The sequence below is a fragment of the Mercenaria mercenaria genome, chromosome 5, assembly GCF_021730395.1.
Source record: "Mercenaria mercenaria strain notata chromosome 5, MADL_Memer_1, whole genome shotgun sequence".
Taxonomy (NCBI): domain Eukaryota; kingdom Metazoa; phylum Mollusca; class Bivalvia; order Venerida; family Veneridae; genus Mercenaria; species Mercenaria mercenaria.
Genome location: NC_069365.1, coordinates 47,000,376 through 47,020,184, shown reverse-complemented (window position 1 = coordinate 47,020,184; position 19,809 = coordinate 47,000,376). Strand labels below are relative to the sequence as shown.

Sequence of the window (19,809 nt, the reverse complement as noted above, 5' to 3'; positions counted from 1 at the left end):
ATAAGTGCATAATAAGTCTTTTACCCGATACCCGAGTCGATAGACTTTTTCTCTTCCTCCTCCTCCAGACTGGACTTTGAGGACCGACGGCTTTCGGATTTCTTCTGCTGTTCATCTTCACTCTCTGATTCAGACAGTGCTTCTTCTTCGTCAGTCTAGGCGGAAAAACAGTCACAAATACAGAAAACATATTCAATTAAAAGGATTCTGAAATGACTCAAGGGTTTCGCCGAAGATCTCCAATCACTGAAATTAAGAGTTGCGTTTTATATGAAAATTGAACAGCTAATAAGACATGTCGAGCGCCAACATTAAATCCCCCCCATTGGATGTACGCACGTACTGGGTGTATATACTGACTTAAGGTTAGGGTTAACATAGGTTTAATAGTGTACATTCAATGCATGCGTACACTCAATGAGGGTAATTTAATGCCGACACATGTTAAGTATTCTACTAAAGAATAGTCATTTTATTGACATATGCCTTATAATCCGGTAAAAAAAAAAGATTACAGGAAAGGATCACACTTCCGGATACGTTACTATAGTCTTAGAACTGTAAAATGTAGAAATTTTCATGTAATTTAAATAATTTAACCGTACAATTGAAATATTGGTAAGTTTTTCGTGATTTAATCATTCTTTCTAGGAGTCCGTTATATGCAATTTTTCACAGATTGCCATTTGCAATTAAATCTAAAGGAAACAACTATTGTAAAAAAAAGAATGAATATAAAGACTTTAATAAAATTGACATAATTTGTCCATAAAAAATTGAGACTATAAAAGTAAAAGTCAAGTCAAGTGTTTGTTTATTATAGTGTCACTAAGTTGGCTAATGAGACACCTACATTGAACAGCATTACTTCCTGATTCCTATTTTTCAATGCCAGGCACCAGGTAGGTAGGCAATCGGTAACCATTATTTAACTAGCTGGCGGCCCACCAACCGGTCTCTCTTCAATAACAAGACCCGCCTCTGACAGGGCTCGAACCTTCGACCTCCCGATTGCGGGGCAGGTGCCTTATCCATTAGGCCACCGCAGCTCAGTAAAATGAACATGTTGAACTTTTAGCAACAGTCTGCATGCCCGTTACATGCTTTATCGTGCTTTCCCATGCTGGTTCATACTACTTGATACCTAAAATATTCTCAATAAGTTGTCCCCCTTTAAAACAAAATGTCATTTGTAAATCCTACTTATGTGAAATTTCGGCACTGGGTGTACGTCATTGCAAATGTATCAAAAGAAGATATACAACAGTTGTTTGAAAATGGTGAATTTTAATGGTGTTGAACAGTCCGGAATTGTGGCATCTTCAAGCAGTCCTTTTCCGGAATACAATGCATATTTTAGTAAATTGATAACCGTTTTGTAGAATAATAAACATGTTTAAATGCTGTTGCATTTTCATGTAAAGCAACTCTTTCTTGCACTGATTTCTCTAAACTTTTTGTAAAAATATCCTTCTAAACGTGAAATTGGATCACGTTTTTCCTCTCAAATTTCAATTATATATAATTGAGTATAACCTTCCAAGGTTTAAAATTCACAATAAATAAAGATTCTGTCTGTCACGTAAATTACTTCACATGGTGATTCATATAAAACAGTATGTGACTAACAACATCTGTAACAGAAGTGACATTTTAGGATATCACAAAATACATTGAATAGTATCAATAAATCATTTAACGATATCTCAAAATATCATCCGGATTGATTTTATTAATCCTAAATTCGATTTATGGGTATCAATAATCCATACACTTAAGTGTAACTGTACAATTTTAACTTATTTTATAATATCATAAAGTTGATTTTACGATATCCAAAGATAAAAACTATGTTAGTCTTTATTCTTTTATATTAATAATTCGTTTAATGATATCCTAAAACTGAATTTAAGATACCCATAATTAATTCAATGATATCCTAAAATCGATTTAGTGAAATCACAAAATATGTCCATGTTATGATATCCTTAATTCTATTTAATGATATCTCAAATTTGATTTGTGATGTCCAAAACCTATTTATTGATATTATGAAACAGAATTTTAGATATTATTAAACTGAATTTAAGATTTCATACAATAAATGCTTATACAATGCTCGAATTATAGAATTACAGACTTCACATAAATCATTTTGTGATATCCATAAATGAATTAATGGTATCAAAAATGAATCTGTGTTATCCATAAATGAAGTACTAAGGATATCTATAATGAATTAAGGATATCCATAATGGATTTGCAATATCAATAAACGAATTGAGACAATAAAAAGTAGTGAATAGAAGCCAAACATCCCACAGATAATATACCAAAGTAACAGTTAAAAAGAGTAACGTACCTGCAGTATAAAATATAAATAGTAATTACCTTTTTCCTCCGACACTTGCGCTTGTAACAGCAGTAGATCAGTAGAGCAATGAGAGCTAGGAGCACGAGAGCAACAATCACGCCGATTATGATTGGCAGAATGTTTGTACTTTCATCACTGGTAAACGCTAGGTTAATCACAATGAGAAAACAAAAGTTAATATCACACACTCGTTGTGTTCTTAATAAAATAATTCATTCAGAAATACTTATGGACATTTCTATGTACAGTCAAACCTGTCTGTAAAGACAACCTTTGGAAAGTGACAAAAGTGACTTTTGTTGACATGTAGTCTCTAATCACAAACACATGGTAAAAGGGATAAGCCTATATGAAAAGGTTCTCTATAAGTGGACTTTAGAACACACTTTACTGTACATATTAGAATATTTCTGTTATTTTGTACAACAATGCTGGTATAAGATTTGTATCAACAAAGTAAAAAGCAAACATTAAGATTTGCAAGGATTCGTGCAGATATAATGTGAGCATGTTTACAAAAAAAAATGTACAAACTTTGATGATAAAGTTGGGTACGAAAGCTAGAATATCTAGACCGGACAGAACGTGTTCCTTTTACATCGTTCCCATCGGTTTCGATTATCAAAGTGTCAAAATATACTTACGACAAAGATCTGAAATGATAAATGTAAAGAAAAGTATAGAAAAGGATAAATGATTATACAAGAAAATATGTCAAAAATAAAACATGAATTACATGAAGACTAAAACCTTTTGAGACATACATACATAAATTCCGAATAAAACAACAACATGGACTTCATGTTACAAGTACTAATTAAGAAATTATAACAAACAGAGCTATTTTAATATATCTAAACAGTACGAAAATGAATAACTAAACAAGGCCAAAGCCTATCAAATGCATCCAGGTATAATGAAAATGAATAACAAGTTAACACTGCGGACTTTATATGTTCCACCTTTGAACCGAGTATAATAAGAAATAAGTTTAATTCCAACAAATACAAACGTTCAAAACGCGTTTAACGTGTACCAGTTTTTTCAAAAACAATGTACATGAATAGAGTAAAACAGTTCTTGGCTTAAACGAGATTTACTTTTCTCAAACATTCGTATATAAACGATTTTTATCTCAGACTTCAAGAGTAAATGAAGCTTGTCATAAAAAAAAGTTGCGTTAGAAAGTGCTTACAATATGACGTGAGCTGGAGTGTCTCCCCAGGACTGTCTATTGCCGTAGTGCTCTGGTTATCATTACATTTGTTTGGGTTAGCTGTCACGTATACAATACCATCAGACAATTCTACAGCCTGAAAATGATCGAGAAAGTGAAATGTTAAGTCCAGCTAGTGTCAAGAACATATATAAAAATATTAACTCTTTATATGGATAATAATATTAAACATTTACATTTTAGTTGAAATGGCACATGAATACCATTGTTATTTTTCCGAAAATAGTTTCGCTATTATAGAGAAACCAGTTTCTGATAATACTAGGTTGTAAAATCGCGAGAATAGACGATGTAAATGTTTCTGTCGTTTCAGAATATGAAAAAAAGGAAAAATAAGATTTTATATTCTATTTTATACCACTTTTCATGAAATATCTTAACATATATTACACATTTCGGCTTGATACATGTACGATGACAATGCTAAACCCACATATCAGAAAACTGAGGTCTACTCTTTCATTAGAAACATGCTGACTCACTGTCATTCAATAAGGATTCAAACATTTTATGGCCTGATGACAAATGGGCTAAAAGTTGTGACTTCTGTGTACCTACCAAGCATACAAACTGTAATAAGTGTAATTCTCTAGAAATTACTTTATACTATTATTAACGTACCAAGCACACAAACTGGAAGTAGTTATTATTGTCCGGTGCGGTGCTGTCCCTGTTATACAGTGTGAGATAGGAGATAGATCCACTTTCTTCATGATGCACACAGTCTAACACACCTTCCACTGAAATGGTAAGTTACTTTGAAACAATATTTTCCGTTAGTTTGTGCTTTGGGCCGCTGAATTTTTTAACTATTATGTCAGTTGAGAGATGACATATTTAGTCTGTCACGGTATAAATCGTTCTCTTAAATTATCAGTCACCACCGAAGACGGCAAGGCGATGCTACAGACATCTTATTGCCCTGATATAAGGTCGAAAGCAACTTTCAGAGTACACTATTTACTTTGTGTACAAAGGCGCTTTTGTACGTGAATCAATACTTTTTTACCCGTGTTGTCGGATTCTTCCAAAATTTTCACGGTGTCTAAATTAACATTAAAACAACATCGCTATATATCTTTACAACAAAAATATGAGTTTAGACATAAAATAAAAATGTTCAAAGTACGCTCAAAATTACCTCCAACAATGGTGAACTGAGGAATGTTATAATTTTTGTATTCTTTTAAAACAGATATTTCGCCTAAAATCTCTTACAGAATTAGTAAATCGAACCGGCATTTGTTTCTACTTTTATTATAATGAAAGAGAAACTTTCTTACATGAGAACATCTGTGTGGTGTTACATAATGTGTAGTTATAAATAAATTGCTGCCTCGTATCACACACGTCTAAGCTCGTGTCATTCGAATTCACATCAATGCACGTGTCGTAATTGTAAGATCCAAACAAAGAAGACGGACAATTTTGAAGAGCTGTTGTCTCTGTACCTAAAACAAAAAAAATTATTTGAGTCATTATCTATGAAACAAATAGATCAACACACTTTAGAACCGTGCAATTAATCAATGATATGTAGAACACATTTTAGAACTAAGTAAATCAATAGCATGTAGAGTGATCCACCTTTTCTTTAACCTTTACCCTACTATATTTTTAAATGAACCAGGCCATCATTCAATTTGGGCAGTACCACTTATTATTTAATAAACGTTTATTGACTGAATAGCGAACAGTGCAGGCACGGTTGTGCGGGCTGATCTTGGTCTGCACTGGTCGCAAAGGCAAAGTCACTTGCCGCCAGCAGGTTAAAGGTTAATAAGGATTTCCCTGAGTTCTGTCTGAGTATAAAACAGTATCATTGACATTATATACCATACTGAAGAACTCTGGCGGTGGAAATAAAAACTTTTTAAAAATTTTCAACATATCTTGATTTGTTTTAAATTGATCAACAAACAACTTTATGTACTTTACATTGTTAATTTCAGCCATTTTACATCGTATTTTTTTCACTTTGACTTTATTTTTAAATGGATCGTTATAAAATGTTCACCAAATCTTAGTAAGCGTCAAAACAATATTTCCATGCAAATAAAAAAATGTAATTAGTTTTTCGTGTTTGGTGGTATTTTTCTACTAATTTGTTTTCAAAATAGATATTTTGCCTGATTTTTACACTGCGGAAATTACAATTTTGGTGATACATCTGACGTAATTAAAGACATTTTGAAAACGCAGTTAGATCATTCTACCACCCTCAAAGACCTTTCGAATGTTGATAGTTTATATCTTTTCGACAGTTAACTGCAAACCCTGCATTTGGTGGATCAAACAACAAAACACTGACATATATAGAAAATACTTTACTTCAGTATCAAAACCTAATTTTACCTGATTTGAGGGCGATATGGTAGTTGTACGGCTGTATATAGGATGCCCAGTTACATATATTCTCGTACACCGACTGTATCGTGAACTGAAATCCAGATGGGTCAGCAACTGAAATATCATGTAATACGTGATACAAAAACAGCAACGGTCTTTAGGCTATTTTTCGTCCTGCGGTGTAATTATTCACTTTCCGGAGCGATCATTCACTTTGCGGAGTTGTTGCCGCTAAATGACAAGTATATGAGAGAATTCTAAAAGACGTGACATTGTCTTTCGTTCGTATCCTTTCCTTAATATCTCACAACTTGTCATTGTAACTGTACAAAACTAGTTTGTGTATTCTTGGCAATACATATGTTTAAACTGAATAATAAATAGCCTCTCGTATAAATAAACGGTTGGTTTTGATACTCAGGTCAAAATATCACTGTATGCTGACTTAAGAAGATAATAGATTGTCAAAATGTTGTACAAAAGAGAATTGTGTCATTTCATTTTCAAAGTATGTTAAGAAAATTATTAGTGGTACGTGACAACTTGAACAGTGTTGTAATTTCAGTTCGATTTTGTTAGGACTGGCATTACTTAGAAAATGAAAAAAAGAACAAGCAAAAAACATGTACCTGTTGCATGGTAGTATAAAAGCTTATTCTCCGAAATCTCGGTGATGTCTATACATGTATAAACTGACCTTTGACCTCCGAGAAGCTGAAACAGCTCTGATCTGTAATGTAAATACCATTTCTTAAAAACATTACATTCAGTGCTTGATTGATGGGGACATAATTTAGCTAAATCGTATTGTGACGTTCAAGGAAGAACCACAGCTCCCTTCCCAGTATTTTAGCACTGACAGACATATGTGTAGATTACCGAACTTCTATGAACTGTCTTCATATAAAAGTTGATACTCCGGGTCTAGTTTTGAAGGATGGGTGATGGCTGCTGTGGAGGTGGGGATGTAGGGTTGGGAAAGTGATTTGGAGTCACAGACAGTATCAACTAGACAATCTAGCCCCCATCCCCCTTTACTTTCTTTCATATTCTGCTGTTTTTTGCCAAAGAAATAGGTTTAAGATTATCATGTGTTTGTCATGTACACTTCTAACAACACTATTATGCTGTTACCTTCGGTTGCAGCCTCTTAGGTTGATTACTTAGCTTTCGCGTATACAGGTATAATAAAGAAATTAGTATTACCTTAGATGTTTGCTTATAGAATATATTACATGATTCAAAATGTATTTTTGGGATAGAAATGGTACTAAAATGCAAGTATGCACTACTAAATATTTATTAACACTGCCTACCTTCATTTATCATAATTTATAGAATGCTGTATTTAGATTTTTTTAGATTTTACTTTTTTGTCTGGTTATTTATTTCAATCCTGATAAAATGAGAAAAGTAAACATAATATTCATATTATGAAACGCTTTTCATTTGAATGTACAAAATGTACACCGCGACAAAGTCAATGCTTCGGATAAGTTTGCCTATTCTGTGAAACCATGTAGTGTCGTGGACACGATACTTCGTGTTTTTTTTTTTTTGTTTTTTTTTTCAAAGCGTGGGAATTGTAGGCGGCCCAGTAGTCTAATGGTAACCCGCTTGACCGTCAATCCAGAAGTCTGGGGTTCGAATCCAGGTTCAGGCACTGGAAATTTCTGAGTTGCTTTGAATGTATCCCACTTTACTATGAGTCCAGTACTGGTTCTTCCCAGGAAAGTCGGCTTCGGGTGCATCGGTGCTGTACACCGGACACGTTAAAGAACCAGATTGTCTATTCGCAAAGAGCTAGTCTAAGTTAGCCAGACATGCCTGTATCTAAAAAGGATTTTTCTCTCTTTTTTTCTGTTCTGGGAGCTTTCTCTCGCTCTGCCCCTCTGGTCAGATCGCTCTTTGTCTGTACAAGTAGAGAATGAATTTGGCGCCCTCACTTGCTGCCTTTGCGCCATGTAAAACGCCTTTGAACACGTTTGTCATAAAAAGGGCGCTATATAAATTTGGTATAATATAATATAATATAATATAATATATTTATTATTTCATGGATTTCAAATTTTGAATATAAAGTGCATGGGAATTTTACGCAACTACGAAATCAATTAAAATTTGTCCCTCATGAATATTTATGATTTCACAGTATGTATATACATATATTATATGTATTGATTGTCGTTTTTCTTTGCATGTAGATTCTTTATTTGAAACCTAACCAGTGTAATGCTGTGCCTTTTACTTGTCATTCTGTAAAGAAACTGAATAGAATGTAAATCAAACTGAATGCTCAAATGTTCAATCTATTTTGTTAAGATGTCGGCTTTTATTGTGTTCGAATTCAAATAACTGTACATTTTCTTTACAGCCTTTTATCATGCCTGGTATTGTATTTCATATAATGGACAGTGTATTTTTGAAATGCTATTGATGCGAAATATATACATTTAAATCACCTTTGAAGCATTTAACGTATAAAGAAATGTCAGATAATATTAATATTGAAACAATTACACCTTTCAATACAATCTGGCGTAGGTTCAGAATGTATGTTTGCATATTTTTGCACATGTCCCTATTTCAGTAAGATATTGAAATGAAATTAAGTTTTATTGTCCTAAAGAACAAAAAAAACTCAGAACACTATCATTAAAGCTACCATCCATGTCTTGTAAATGACATGTGAAAATGTAATTTCAGATAGTATGGAACGCCACAGGTTGTCTTATATTATCATGCCAAAGTGTAGTGTTAACTTGTCAAAAATCTCGACTAGTTCTGTAATACTTACTTGATTGCATATTTCGTGTCCCCTTGATTTTCGTAGCATTCAAAGTTCAGCTGTGACACTCCTGTTGATATGGTATTTCCGGTAGTGCTTGATAGTGTATAGAAGTTTAGCAGATGTGTGGAGTTGATCTCCCACGTGCCGTCGTTGCTTGACACCCACGTGCCTGTCAGCTCGGTTGGAAACGTGCACTGGCATGCTGTTGATTAAAAGGGAAACTATTTGTTAAATTATTTGTCGATTTATAAATAAGTACATACATATGCTAGGGTACCATCGTATGTGCTGGGAAAAATGAGTGGAGTTTTCCCCGTCCGTTCGTTCGTCCGTCCGTACAAAAAAATAACTTGAATTAATTATGGATGGCAACATGATAATATAAAATGTAAAAGAGCCATTATCATGTCTTGAATAATAATAAAATTATGCCCATTTTTGTGTTTTAATATTTAAGGTAACTGCTTCAAATACACTGAAGGAATTAATGTAAGTTAAAAGAATTGTAGTCAATTGAAAGCTTAAATAACCTTGACGTTCTCTTTAATACGATGCAGTTATTTCCCTTTCTACCAGTTTATGAACATTAAAGGCAATAACTTTGAATTTACTGTAAGGAATTTAATGTAATTTGATAGCTGCCAATGAACACACGAACCATGACTCCATATTGAAAGGTGATAAAGTATTATTAATATCTCCATTTCCTTTTGATTAACGTTTTGCCCATTTTTGAACACTTTATTTTTTACGATGACTGAATGATTGAACTGTGATATATAGCACAGAGGGGAAGTGAAAAGCTGAAAGTCATAAATCTTTTTTAAATAAATATCAATTATCTCCTTCTTTTTCACGTTTGATTTTTATGAGATCAACATAAAAATTGAAAAAGTAGTTTAAAGGTGTAACTATGTTTACCTCTGTCGGCCCTAAAATGACGTCAAGTGACAGATGAGATATCCGTGTTGGGATGTTATAGGCTACAGACTACGACTGGTGCCAGTTTAGCGAATAAGATGACTTTGTAGACGACAGACAGCGAATGACGACGGATGAAGGCTGGACAACCAGCTCACCGTGGACAGCTAATAGAACAAAGGGTTGGCAACTCGTGCCTAACGAAGTCTCTTATACACGTAAGGAATTATTTGAAATTCATGGACAAACTCGTGCATGCTTACGCAGCATGAAATATATCTAAACTTAATGTAAGACGCAATAGGCAATAATTGATCAAAAATCGACCTTCTTTACTCAGTTCTGTAATTTTACTGATAATTTAGCTATTCGATTAAAACTTTATTAGATATTGACATTAAATAGAATTTAAAGCATCTCAGTTGAAAAACAAAACAATCATTTTCAGTTGAAGGTTTTATAGGCTGTCAGTAAGGACAAGGTAAATGACAGAACACTCATTTTAAAATGTTTACGAACGATAAAATTGATAAGACGATAGTAATGGGGGCCATCCCACGTGACTTTTCGGTATCGTACACACGTCACGGAAGAATAACTCGATTCATGTAAGATTTTTGCTTATAGACTGATCACTACCAAATCAAATGTAAGCCTCCGCAGGTCACACGTAGTCCAAATATAAACAGTGCTAAACTTTCTTCCTTTCCTCGTGTCCTATCTCAATAGTATCGTGTTTTCTTTTACTCTTCTTGTATGTAGCATTCTATCGAAATCGGCATGTTAGGTAAAAATGCCGGCGGAAGAATTTAATGTCTCGGAATGGGACATTGAAAGAAGCGAAAAGGAGAAAATTCAGTGGGTTGTATTTAACGAAGTGTAGTTTTCTTATATAAAACTTAACACCCCTTTTTGTTTTTGTTTTTCTATAGCAGCGATATAGTTCTTTATGAGAATATAAGTCTCTGAAAATCTTATATGCTAGAAAAAGTCGAAAAACCGTTATAAAGTAAGTGGATTTTATATGTTTATATGAAATAAAGAACAGCCGGATTTAGTGGTGTTCAGTCTTTTTTTATCCCTTGGCATATTTTCATAAGATAAAAAGCATCGAAGACAGGAAAACGCGTGCTTTCCTTGGCATAATGCGTCTGTCACACATTCTCAGTACTTTCTTCAAACACAAATCCTACACATTTGGTCCTTGAGGATTATTTGGGCAAAGTGTTTGAGAAAAGTATTGAGAATATCTAGCAGGTGTTTTATTTCAAGGAAAGCATTCGTTTTCCTGTCTTTGATGCCTTTTATATCATCAAAACCAGTCAAGTGATAAGGAAATTTTAAGCAAAAGTATTACGATACCTAAATGTCACGTGGGTTGGCCGCCCTGTAGTAGTGGTCTCTGTTTTTTTTCTCAATTATCCTGTTTTTTCTCTTTTTTTTTCGAGGGAGGAGGGTGGGGGTGGGGGTTAACGAGTATAGGTCATACGGCGACTTTCTAGCTTTGATGGTGGAGGAAGACCCCAGGTCTTATTATTCCATCGCGGGTGGGCACCTGGATAGAACCACCGACCTTCCGTAAGCCAGCCGGATGGCTTCCTCACATGACGAATTCAACGCCCCGAGTGAGGCTCAAACCCGCATCGGTGAGGGGCAAGTGATTTGAAGTCAGCGACCTTAACCACTCGGCCACGGAGGCCCCTTTAATTATCCTGTTACTTTCTTGTAATAAAACGCAAACTGGTATGAACAGTATGACACTTTATATCTTAAGGAAATTATAATGAACATAATATTTTATTGTTATACATGTCTACTGCTATTCCAGACGTGTTATTCATATACGCAAAGGAGTGTGAAATACACGTGTGCCTTGACCTACTTTCGCAATTGTATTTGACTTTTCTAGCAACGGTTACGCAAAACAAATCGTTTAAAGTTTTTGATAAAGTCAAATATCTCTGTCAAAGCTTTTGACTTGAGACTTAAAATAGTTATTAATTATTGAAGTCTGCCGTTACATGACTGAAATACTGTTGAAAATGGCGTTAAACCCAAAATAAACTAACAAACAAACACCAGGAGAAACAATCCCCATGACTCTTATTATATATTTGATTGAGTTAAGCCCCATTTAATCTCAAAGCTCTAATTCAGAAACAAGCACTGAGAAAAGTCGAGTGTGCTGTCTTACAAACAGCTCTTGTTTTTATAGAGCTTTAATGTAAATTTAGGTCGTAAGTTTTATTAGTTTTTAATTAAAGATTAGCAACAACATCTTAGTTTTAACGTTGTTATTACGTGTACATGTGGGTGGTAGACACGGTGTAGTATTATAAGATTCTTTCACTGGTTGTAGGTGCAGATGGGAATTTCCGGCCTCGAGGGTAACTGTTTAGGCGGTAACGAGGTTCCTACCGAGTTACCGCCTAAACAGTTACCCGAGAGCCGGATATTCCCATCTGAACCTATAACCAGTGACAGAATCTTTTTCTTGCATACCGATATAAAGATATAATGATAAAAATAAAATCAGTCGGACGGCTTTCTTTTTAGAACTATTTCTTATAGCAGCGTATTTAAACAAAGCGCGGGAAATCAACGTCCGTAAACAGGATAGACGTCATGACGTTTCAAAGACAAATAACAATGTTTAGTTCCGGTTTTGTTTTATCAGTTCCAGCGTAACGTTATGAATTTTTGATAAAACAACGTGTTTTGAATCGAGAAATATACTGTCAGGAACAAAGAGGAACTGTCAAGGTATTGGATTTTTATTCCGTTTTTCGAAATAAAATATAAATAACTACATAAATATTCTACATATATGTAGTTCGTAATACGTCATTTAAAGCACGAGAGTCATCTTACACCCCGGGGTGTAAGATGGATTTTTCCAGCACCGGCAAAATACCGGAAATCCCCGTCTGGTATGCAAGAAACAAAAGTCTTATAATTCTAATGTATTAAATGACTGTGTACTGAGGTTTTAAATATGTTAAGTATTTTATGTACCTGTATTGTATGTACTCAGATGAGACTATAATATTGACTAAATATTTAAATCTACAAGTGTTCTGTCTGACATATTTTCATACTGAAAAGTAGTTTTTACACATTAATAAAATTAAAACAATGAAATCATGTATAAGAACGAATCAGAAATGGAAAGTACTTGAGTCGTCAAGTGAGATAAAAAATAGGAGAAAACTTTGAACATTATAATATGCTATCCTGAATTCAGTACACATATTTATATGGGTGGCTCTGTTTGTATCTTAAGAACGTATTTTCACCTTCAATGCACCAAAGTCAAATATAAGTTTAAAAAGTTGCTCGATCGATGTTGAATCCTTAAGAATATATATGACCCGATCTCAAATCTCTTGATGCAGTCGAGTGATGCGTGAGATCTACAAGATTCAGGTTTACAGTGTGCTGTTATATTTACATTAATGATATTTGAGCCGCGCCAAGTGAAAACCAACATAGTGCGTTTTCGACTAGCATAGATCCAGACCAGCCTACGCATCCGCGCAGTCTGGTCACAATCCATGCTGTTCGCTAATAGTTTCTCTAATTGCAACATGCTTTGAAAGCGAACAGCATGGATCCTGACCAGACTGCGCGGATGCGCAGGCTGGTCTGGATCCATGCTGGTCGCAAACGCACTATGTTGGTTTTCCCATAGCGCGGCTCATTTATCACCCATAGTGGTAAAGTAATGATGAATATTTGGTATATTCTATTGATAATTAATTAGTTATATTAGTTTTATCAGAATAATTTGATAAAGAATATATATATGTAAGCTCAATTTGATATGTGTTTTGGATAAAAGACTACGGTTTACCCCTTTCATCAACTTTTTAAAACAGATACATATAATTATGTTCACAACAAAATACACTTGATGTATATTACAGCTGATTGTGCTTTAAATATAAGGTGACAAAAGGTTTAAGGATTAATTTACGACGATCAATATTTATTTATACATCTTTAAATCATTTTCTTGTGCACTCAAATCGCATTTTAAGCCAAAGTTTTTGTTTTGATGCTTGTATGGGTTAAACATCATTTTAATGCTATATTAGGTAGCGGAATCTTATGACAATCTGCAACTTCCGTGCGATTACTTATTTCGGCATTCTTCAACAGAAAATTTGTCTTTTCAAAACAAGAATGCTGAAATCATATACGGGAAACACGTAATCGAACCGAAACGGCCGATTGTCATTGCGGGTCCACTACCTTAAAGTAACGTAACGGCGATCATCTATCTTAACCCACACAGTCTGGAGCCACCTGAACTATATGTAACTTTCCTTAAGTGAACATGAATCAGATATGGAGGACGAATACGTTAAGAGGTACTCTTTCCTACAAATTGTCACAAAGAACATTGCAGCTGATTGAAAAACCCTGCGATCGAACTCGCAACATCTTGATTTCTATGATTGGGCTTGGGTCAAATTAAGAAAATAACATTTAAAATTATAAAAAAAACTTTCTCTCCTAAATAAGATAGCAATGTGCACCATTGAAATATTTCTGTAGCTTCGTATATTTATATTATGTATAATTTTCTGTAACAAAGTGTCATTAAAGTACCTGCACATTACTTTAGTCTGTCTCATGGTTGCGAAACGATATACACTTTATTAGGCTTATCTGCAGTTTACAATGTTATTCCAATGAAGAATGAAATCCATGTTTTTGGCTGAAGTTTGAATTCATGTTTTAGTTTTTGTGGGTAATGATTATGAACTACACTTGGTAAATGTTGATGAAATGTCACTAAATGAACACGATATCAGGACAAGATATTCATTGTTTTTTGTTACAATAATTATTTCTTCATGCACTTTCACTTTTTTGGCAGTGCTGCGCTACTTCTTCCTTTCAGAACAATGGTTAAGAATTACTATTAATTCCTATAGTATTTTACATGATGCTGACTTTTAATGATTCAATAACATTTCACATATTGCGAAATCATCAATTTTCGCGTGGGACTAATTTTCGTGGATTTCGCGGTTTAGTGACTCCTCGAAAATAATTTTCAACGAATAAATAAAAATTCCCATCCATTTCATATTCAAAATAAAGTCAATAAATTCATATTGCAACGGATAAGCTGTTTTGGGGCAAACCACGAAATTGTGTGCCCTCGAAATGAAATGATTTCACAGTATCATGAAAAATATAATTATGTTAACTTCTTGATTGTGCTTATATATTATGTGATTAATTTTGTAAGGCGGATGCCTTTTCTCCGGCCAGATACGGGGATAATGAAAGAAGTTACCTCAGCGGGCCTAAAAATAAAGAAAAACTAAAAAATAAATTAAAAGATATAAACATATAAACAAAAGAAACTTACATATTCCTTGAAAAGAAGCTGTTCCAATGAGCAATATAATTATCCACATTATCAAATATATCCTTAAGGTCTTGTTTATTTTTTCTTTCTTTTAAATGTTTCAAAGTTTTCTGTCATTCACCCAACTCCATCCTTGCACAGTGTTGGTTTTAAATGTAAATAATAAACTGATACACAATTTCACCATTTTTTCTTCAGTTAATCCAAACTGCAACTTTGTTCTATGTTCACATTGCTTCCATTCAGTTATGTATCCAAACTTATGAGAAATTATCCCGGCCTCTGAGTAACCCCTTTGTTCCGATCTTTTGTCTATTGTGTGTTTTCTTCTAAATTTAGAGAGAGTTTGATTAATTGTGTATTATCTAATACTGAATCCATTGTATTCATTTTCCCTGGTTTTTTATCAATTGTTGATGAAAAGGTAATATGACCGTGTATTAAAATCCGAAAAGAGAAAACTAAATCCTTTATGTGCGCGATTCCGATCCGAAATGACACTGTTCCTGACTCTTTTATAAAAGGGTACATGCAGATTTTGGCAAAAGCAAAGTTATTTTTTATATACTGTATTCTTTATATTTTATTAAATAAAAATTGCAATGCAAGTATACAATAACTGAAAAAAATGTTTAGAAAGTCGGATCGATCTTTGCATTTATCGTATGAATAAGAATCGTATAGCTGGTTTAGTCAGCGGAAGAAAAGGGTTTGTCGTTACCCTTTGTTGTTTATTGTGAGAATTAATATAGGTTGATATAAACATACTGAAATCCAATTATATTTGATTTGGAAGACGGAGCCAAAAATTCATACATTAAATTTCACTGCTTTTGATATCGAGAATTAGTATTTGTCAATACATATTTAATAACATGAAATACATCCTTTAGAAACATGCTTAACTTTGTGTAAACAGCAGTACTGATCCGTAAAACCTTTCGTAAGAAAAAGTTGAACCAAAGTACCTTTAACAGTCACCCTCCGTATTTTATGGGTTCGCGTTATTTGTTCGTTAGTTTTTTCAACGTTCATGTTATTTTGTATATTAGTTGATTAACTAACTACTAGTGTAAGAACTTAAGATTGTATTTCCATGTGTAAAAAGTAAGAAACAAAATGAGACAACTTATAATTAATTATTGGGCTGGTTAGTGACCCATCACGGAAATAAGCGGGGTCAGTTTGATAAATGGGGGAGGTGTGTGTGTGTGTGTGTGTGTGTGTCTGTGCGTGCGTGCGTGCGTGTGTGGAGGGGGTACGACGTTAGCCGAGTCCCAATATTTACCATATTGACCCGACCTAACATATTTCTGTAGAAGGTCACTAACAAATCAAATAATTTATTTGTTTTATCGACCACGTAATTTTAGTCTAAAACAATCTGATTAAAACCATCTCCTCAATAGACAGCTACGCTTCGTGTACTAGAAGATCGAGATTTCAATCAGATTGGGTCTAAAACAACTAGAAAATCTACAGACCCTCCGCACAGCGGGTCACCATGTGACCTCATTTTAACCAATGGAAATGCTAGACTCTTGTTGGAGGTAAAACAAAATGAACCGCACCATGAGAAAACCAACATAGTGCATTTGCGACCAGCATGGATCCAGACCAGCCTGCACATCCGCGCAGTCTGGTCAAGATCCATGTTGTTCGCTAACGGCTTCTCTAACTGCAAGAGGCTTTGAAAGCGAACAGCATGGATCCTGACCAGACTGCGCGGATGCGCAGGCTCGTCTGGATCCATGCTGGTCGCAAACGCACAATGTTGGTTTTCTCATGTACCGGAACCCTTTTTGTTCTAAAATATTTGACACCAAAAAACCAGAATCCGTTTTATTTCAATGTTTCCCCGTGCACTAAAGCAGTTTGTTGGTATGTTGACCTCTTCACAGCAAAACCTGTATACAATAAACACATTTTATTCTTCCTAACAATGTCGGTATACAGAGGTTGCGCTGTATCATAATAGCTCTCTTCTCTTTCATTTTTATGGATTTAAATAGATTTGAATTACTCTCTACAAATGTATATATAATACGGATATTTAACTGAAATTAATAGCACTTTAAACTCAATTATAATTATTAATAGAAAGTATACTATGAAGAATATGCATGCAGCGGGCATCAAAAAGAAGATACAGTATATTTAAAACAATGTTATAACTGAGGTAATCAGGAAATTTAATTTAAAAATTGATTTCTTTAAAAATTCAATCTAGGAATGTTATTGTTCGTATTATTTTCAGTCAAGAATGCATGGGTTATTTTAGATTTTTTAAGTACAAAAAGCTAAACATAAAGAAATAAAATAGTTTTTTTTGCACATAACGCTCAAGGGCCAATGCAAATGAATATTTAAATGAAATTATGTACCTTTCTAGAGTAATAGAATGCGTGATATATTGCTTGGCCTTAATTTTGTTCTTGGCGAATCTGATACTAACTTATTGACTTTTTACAACTGGTTTTGGGAAAGTCTTCTCAAACAGGAAGAATAGGTAAGAACTTACAAACCCGGGAACCAGGAAAGGCATCTGGTTATAACATGACCCTCTAGGACCATGCAAGCATTAGAAATCTCGTGTATTTCTGTTAATGCGTGTTATGTATATATCTATACCGATATATTTTCCGTTTTAATGGCGGTAACTATACCCTTTTTTTCGTAATCATTTATATTGATGAAACATCAAAATGGACATGGATTATTCTTTGACGATGATTTTAAAAATCCTTTTAAAAGTGAGAATAATGCATGCTTTATAAAGCCATTATTGGATAAACACGAGATCTATTTAATATAAACTTGATGAAAGACGTAGACATTCATATGTCATTCTGTTTATCAATTAATACTAAAATCGATAATCACAAACTGATTTCTTTTGACTCCATTTTCAATTTGAAAAGTAAATTAAGAATTAAACATGATTTAGATTTGTAAGGTTTAATATATAGCTAAACTCTTTCTCTGTCTCGCTTTAGTTCGGTAGTCTGGTATGTACATTGTACGTCGAAATGTTGGTAAGATACAACCGACGGGAAATCAGTCCCTTTCGAAGCTAGGAGTCCCTTCGAAAAAAGTATTTAACTCTTAGCCTGCTGGCGGCAAGTGATTCCGCCTTTGCGACCAGTGCAGACCAAGATCAGCCTGCACATCCGTGCAGTCTGATCATGGTCTGCACTGTTCGCTATTCAGTTAGTATCTTTTTGGTAAACACCTCTTTTAACAGTTAATGATATTGTCCAAATTGAAAAATGGACAAGTTCATTATATAAATTTAGCAGGTTAAGGGTTAATTACAAATTGTAATTGTCATGCACTTAAATTAGCTATTATATCTGTGTTGTCGATGTGCAATCTTCCACGTATTGGTCTCCTTTGTACCTCGAGGAGGGGTATTCGGTGAGCAGAATGATGTGTATGTCTGGTCTTCAAATGCATGTGAAAATGAAAATAATATCTCCTTTCTGTTTGTACTATGTCCGCCTTTCTTTGACCTTTCCTCATATTGCCTGCTTCCTCAAAACTCTACCTATCGCTCATTAATGTTTTTTTTTTTTCAAATCAGGTTTGATAAATTGCACGTACTGTGTGTTCTGTCATGTTCATATTGCATACTTTCGCGTTATATTTTGTCTTGTCACACCTAATAGAAAATCGAACGAACGACAACTCTTAAACAGTTTACTGTTATAGTCAGAACTACGTCACTCTGTAACAAGAACAACATTCTGACGTACTTGACTTCGAAAATTTTCGAATAAAAATGGTTTGGGCTTTTATCACTTTTTGGCCATCTCTTTTTTAGTTTCATTCACAAGATTGTTTGTTCCCTATATACTGAACGTTTAACATTTTGACAAGTCATCGATTAAATTCAATAACAGATTTGGCCTAAACTATAATCAAGTAGGACTATACAAAGACTGCGGCAAATAAATACTTGAAAAGATCATACGAGGAGATTTTTAATAAAAGACTGGAAGCAACATTGAAATGTACAATAATGTACAAACATCACTTTAGTTACAATGAATACAAAGCGGTCTTAAGAGCTAGGCGGGGAACGATATAATTTCATTTCATTTCGGGGGCATCAAGAGATCAAGAAACGATTATAAATGTAGATGATTGTAATTTTACATCAACTATTTGCATATATACGAAATAAATTATTTGTTGTGAAAACATTATTCAGGTCATATACTATATTTTCCCGTTGATACTATGGCCAATAGGGATTTGCTTAAAGTGGAATTATATGCATTTTTCAAGTAAAGATCCAGCTGAAATAAATGTGTGTGTAAAAAGGGAGGAGGAAATTATAGCTTTTAACCCAATATACCATACTCTTACTGTTACCAGTACGAAATAATGACATTCCAAATATGACTTTATTTATTTTGACTGGAGCAGTCTTTTTAAGAAAAGTCAAGCTGCATGCAGGAGTTGCTTCCCTTCAACTTCAGAAATCTCTACCTATAGGTAAGGGAGATCACTGCGAAGAAGATTGAAGAAAAGAACTATTATTTCATTAGTCCGATTCTTTTATTCCTAGAGCATCAACTTCAAATACCTATTCGGCACTATCGTTGCTTTAACACATTTAAATGCACAGCAACCGAAAATTGCTTTTATAAAACATTCACCCAAAACACACTATGCGCAGTAAGATGCGCGTAATGCCACTTTAAAGTACCTGGCGTAGTTTAACGCTCAAATGTATTAAATTTTAT

The 19,809-nt window shown here is 34.0% G+C and overlaps 1 protein-coding gene across 1 annotated transcript in view; it reads right to left on the bottom strand.

The window, feature by feature from the left end:
• LOC123558387 (uncharacterized) overlaps positions 1-15,749 on the bottom strand; it is a 37,318-nt gene extending 21,569 nt beyond the window's left edge. Inside the window, exons 1-9 of the mRNA XM_053544580.1 lie at positions 15,059-15,749; positions 8,758-8,953; positions 6,590-6,690; positions 5,967-6,074; positions 4,895-5,062; positions 4,233-4,351; positions 3,570-3,687; positions 2,392-2,519; positions 25-155 (exon numbers count right to left, since the gene is read on the bottom strand). Of these exons, the coding sequence (XP_053400555.1) occupies positions 25-155; positions 2,392-2,519; positions 3,570-3,687; positions 4,233-4,351; positions 4,895-5,062; positions 5,967-6,074; positions 6,590-6,690; positions 8,758-8,953; positions 15,059-15,107 (1,118 nt within the window). The 5' untranslated portion in view covers positions 15,108-15,749. The remainder of the gene's footprint in view (positions 1-24; positions 156-2,391; positions 2,520-3,569; positions 3,688-4,232; positions 4,352-4,894; positions 5,063-5,966; positions 6,075-6,589; positions 6,691-8,757; positions 8,954-15,058) is intronic.
• Positions 15,750-19,809: the final 4,060 nt, after the last annotated feature.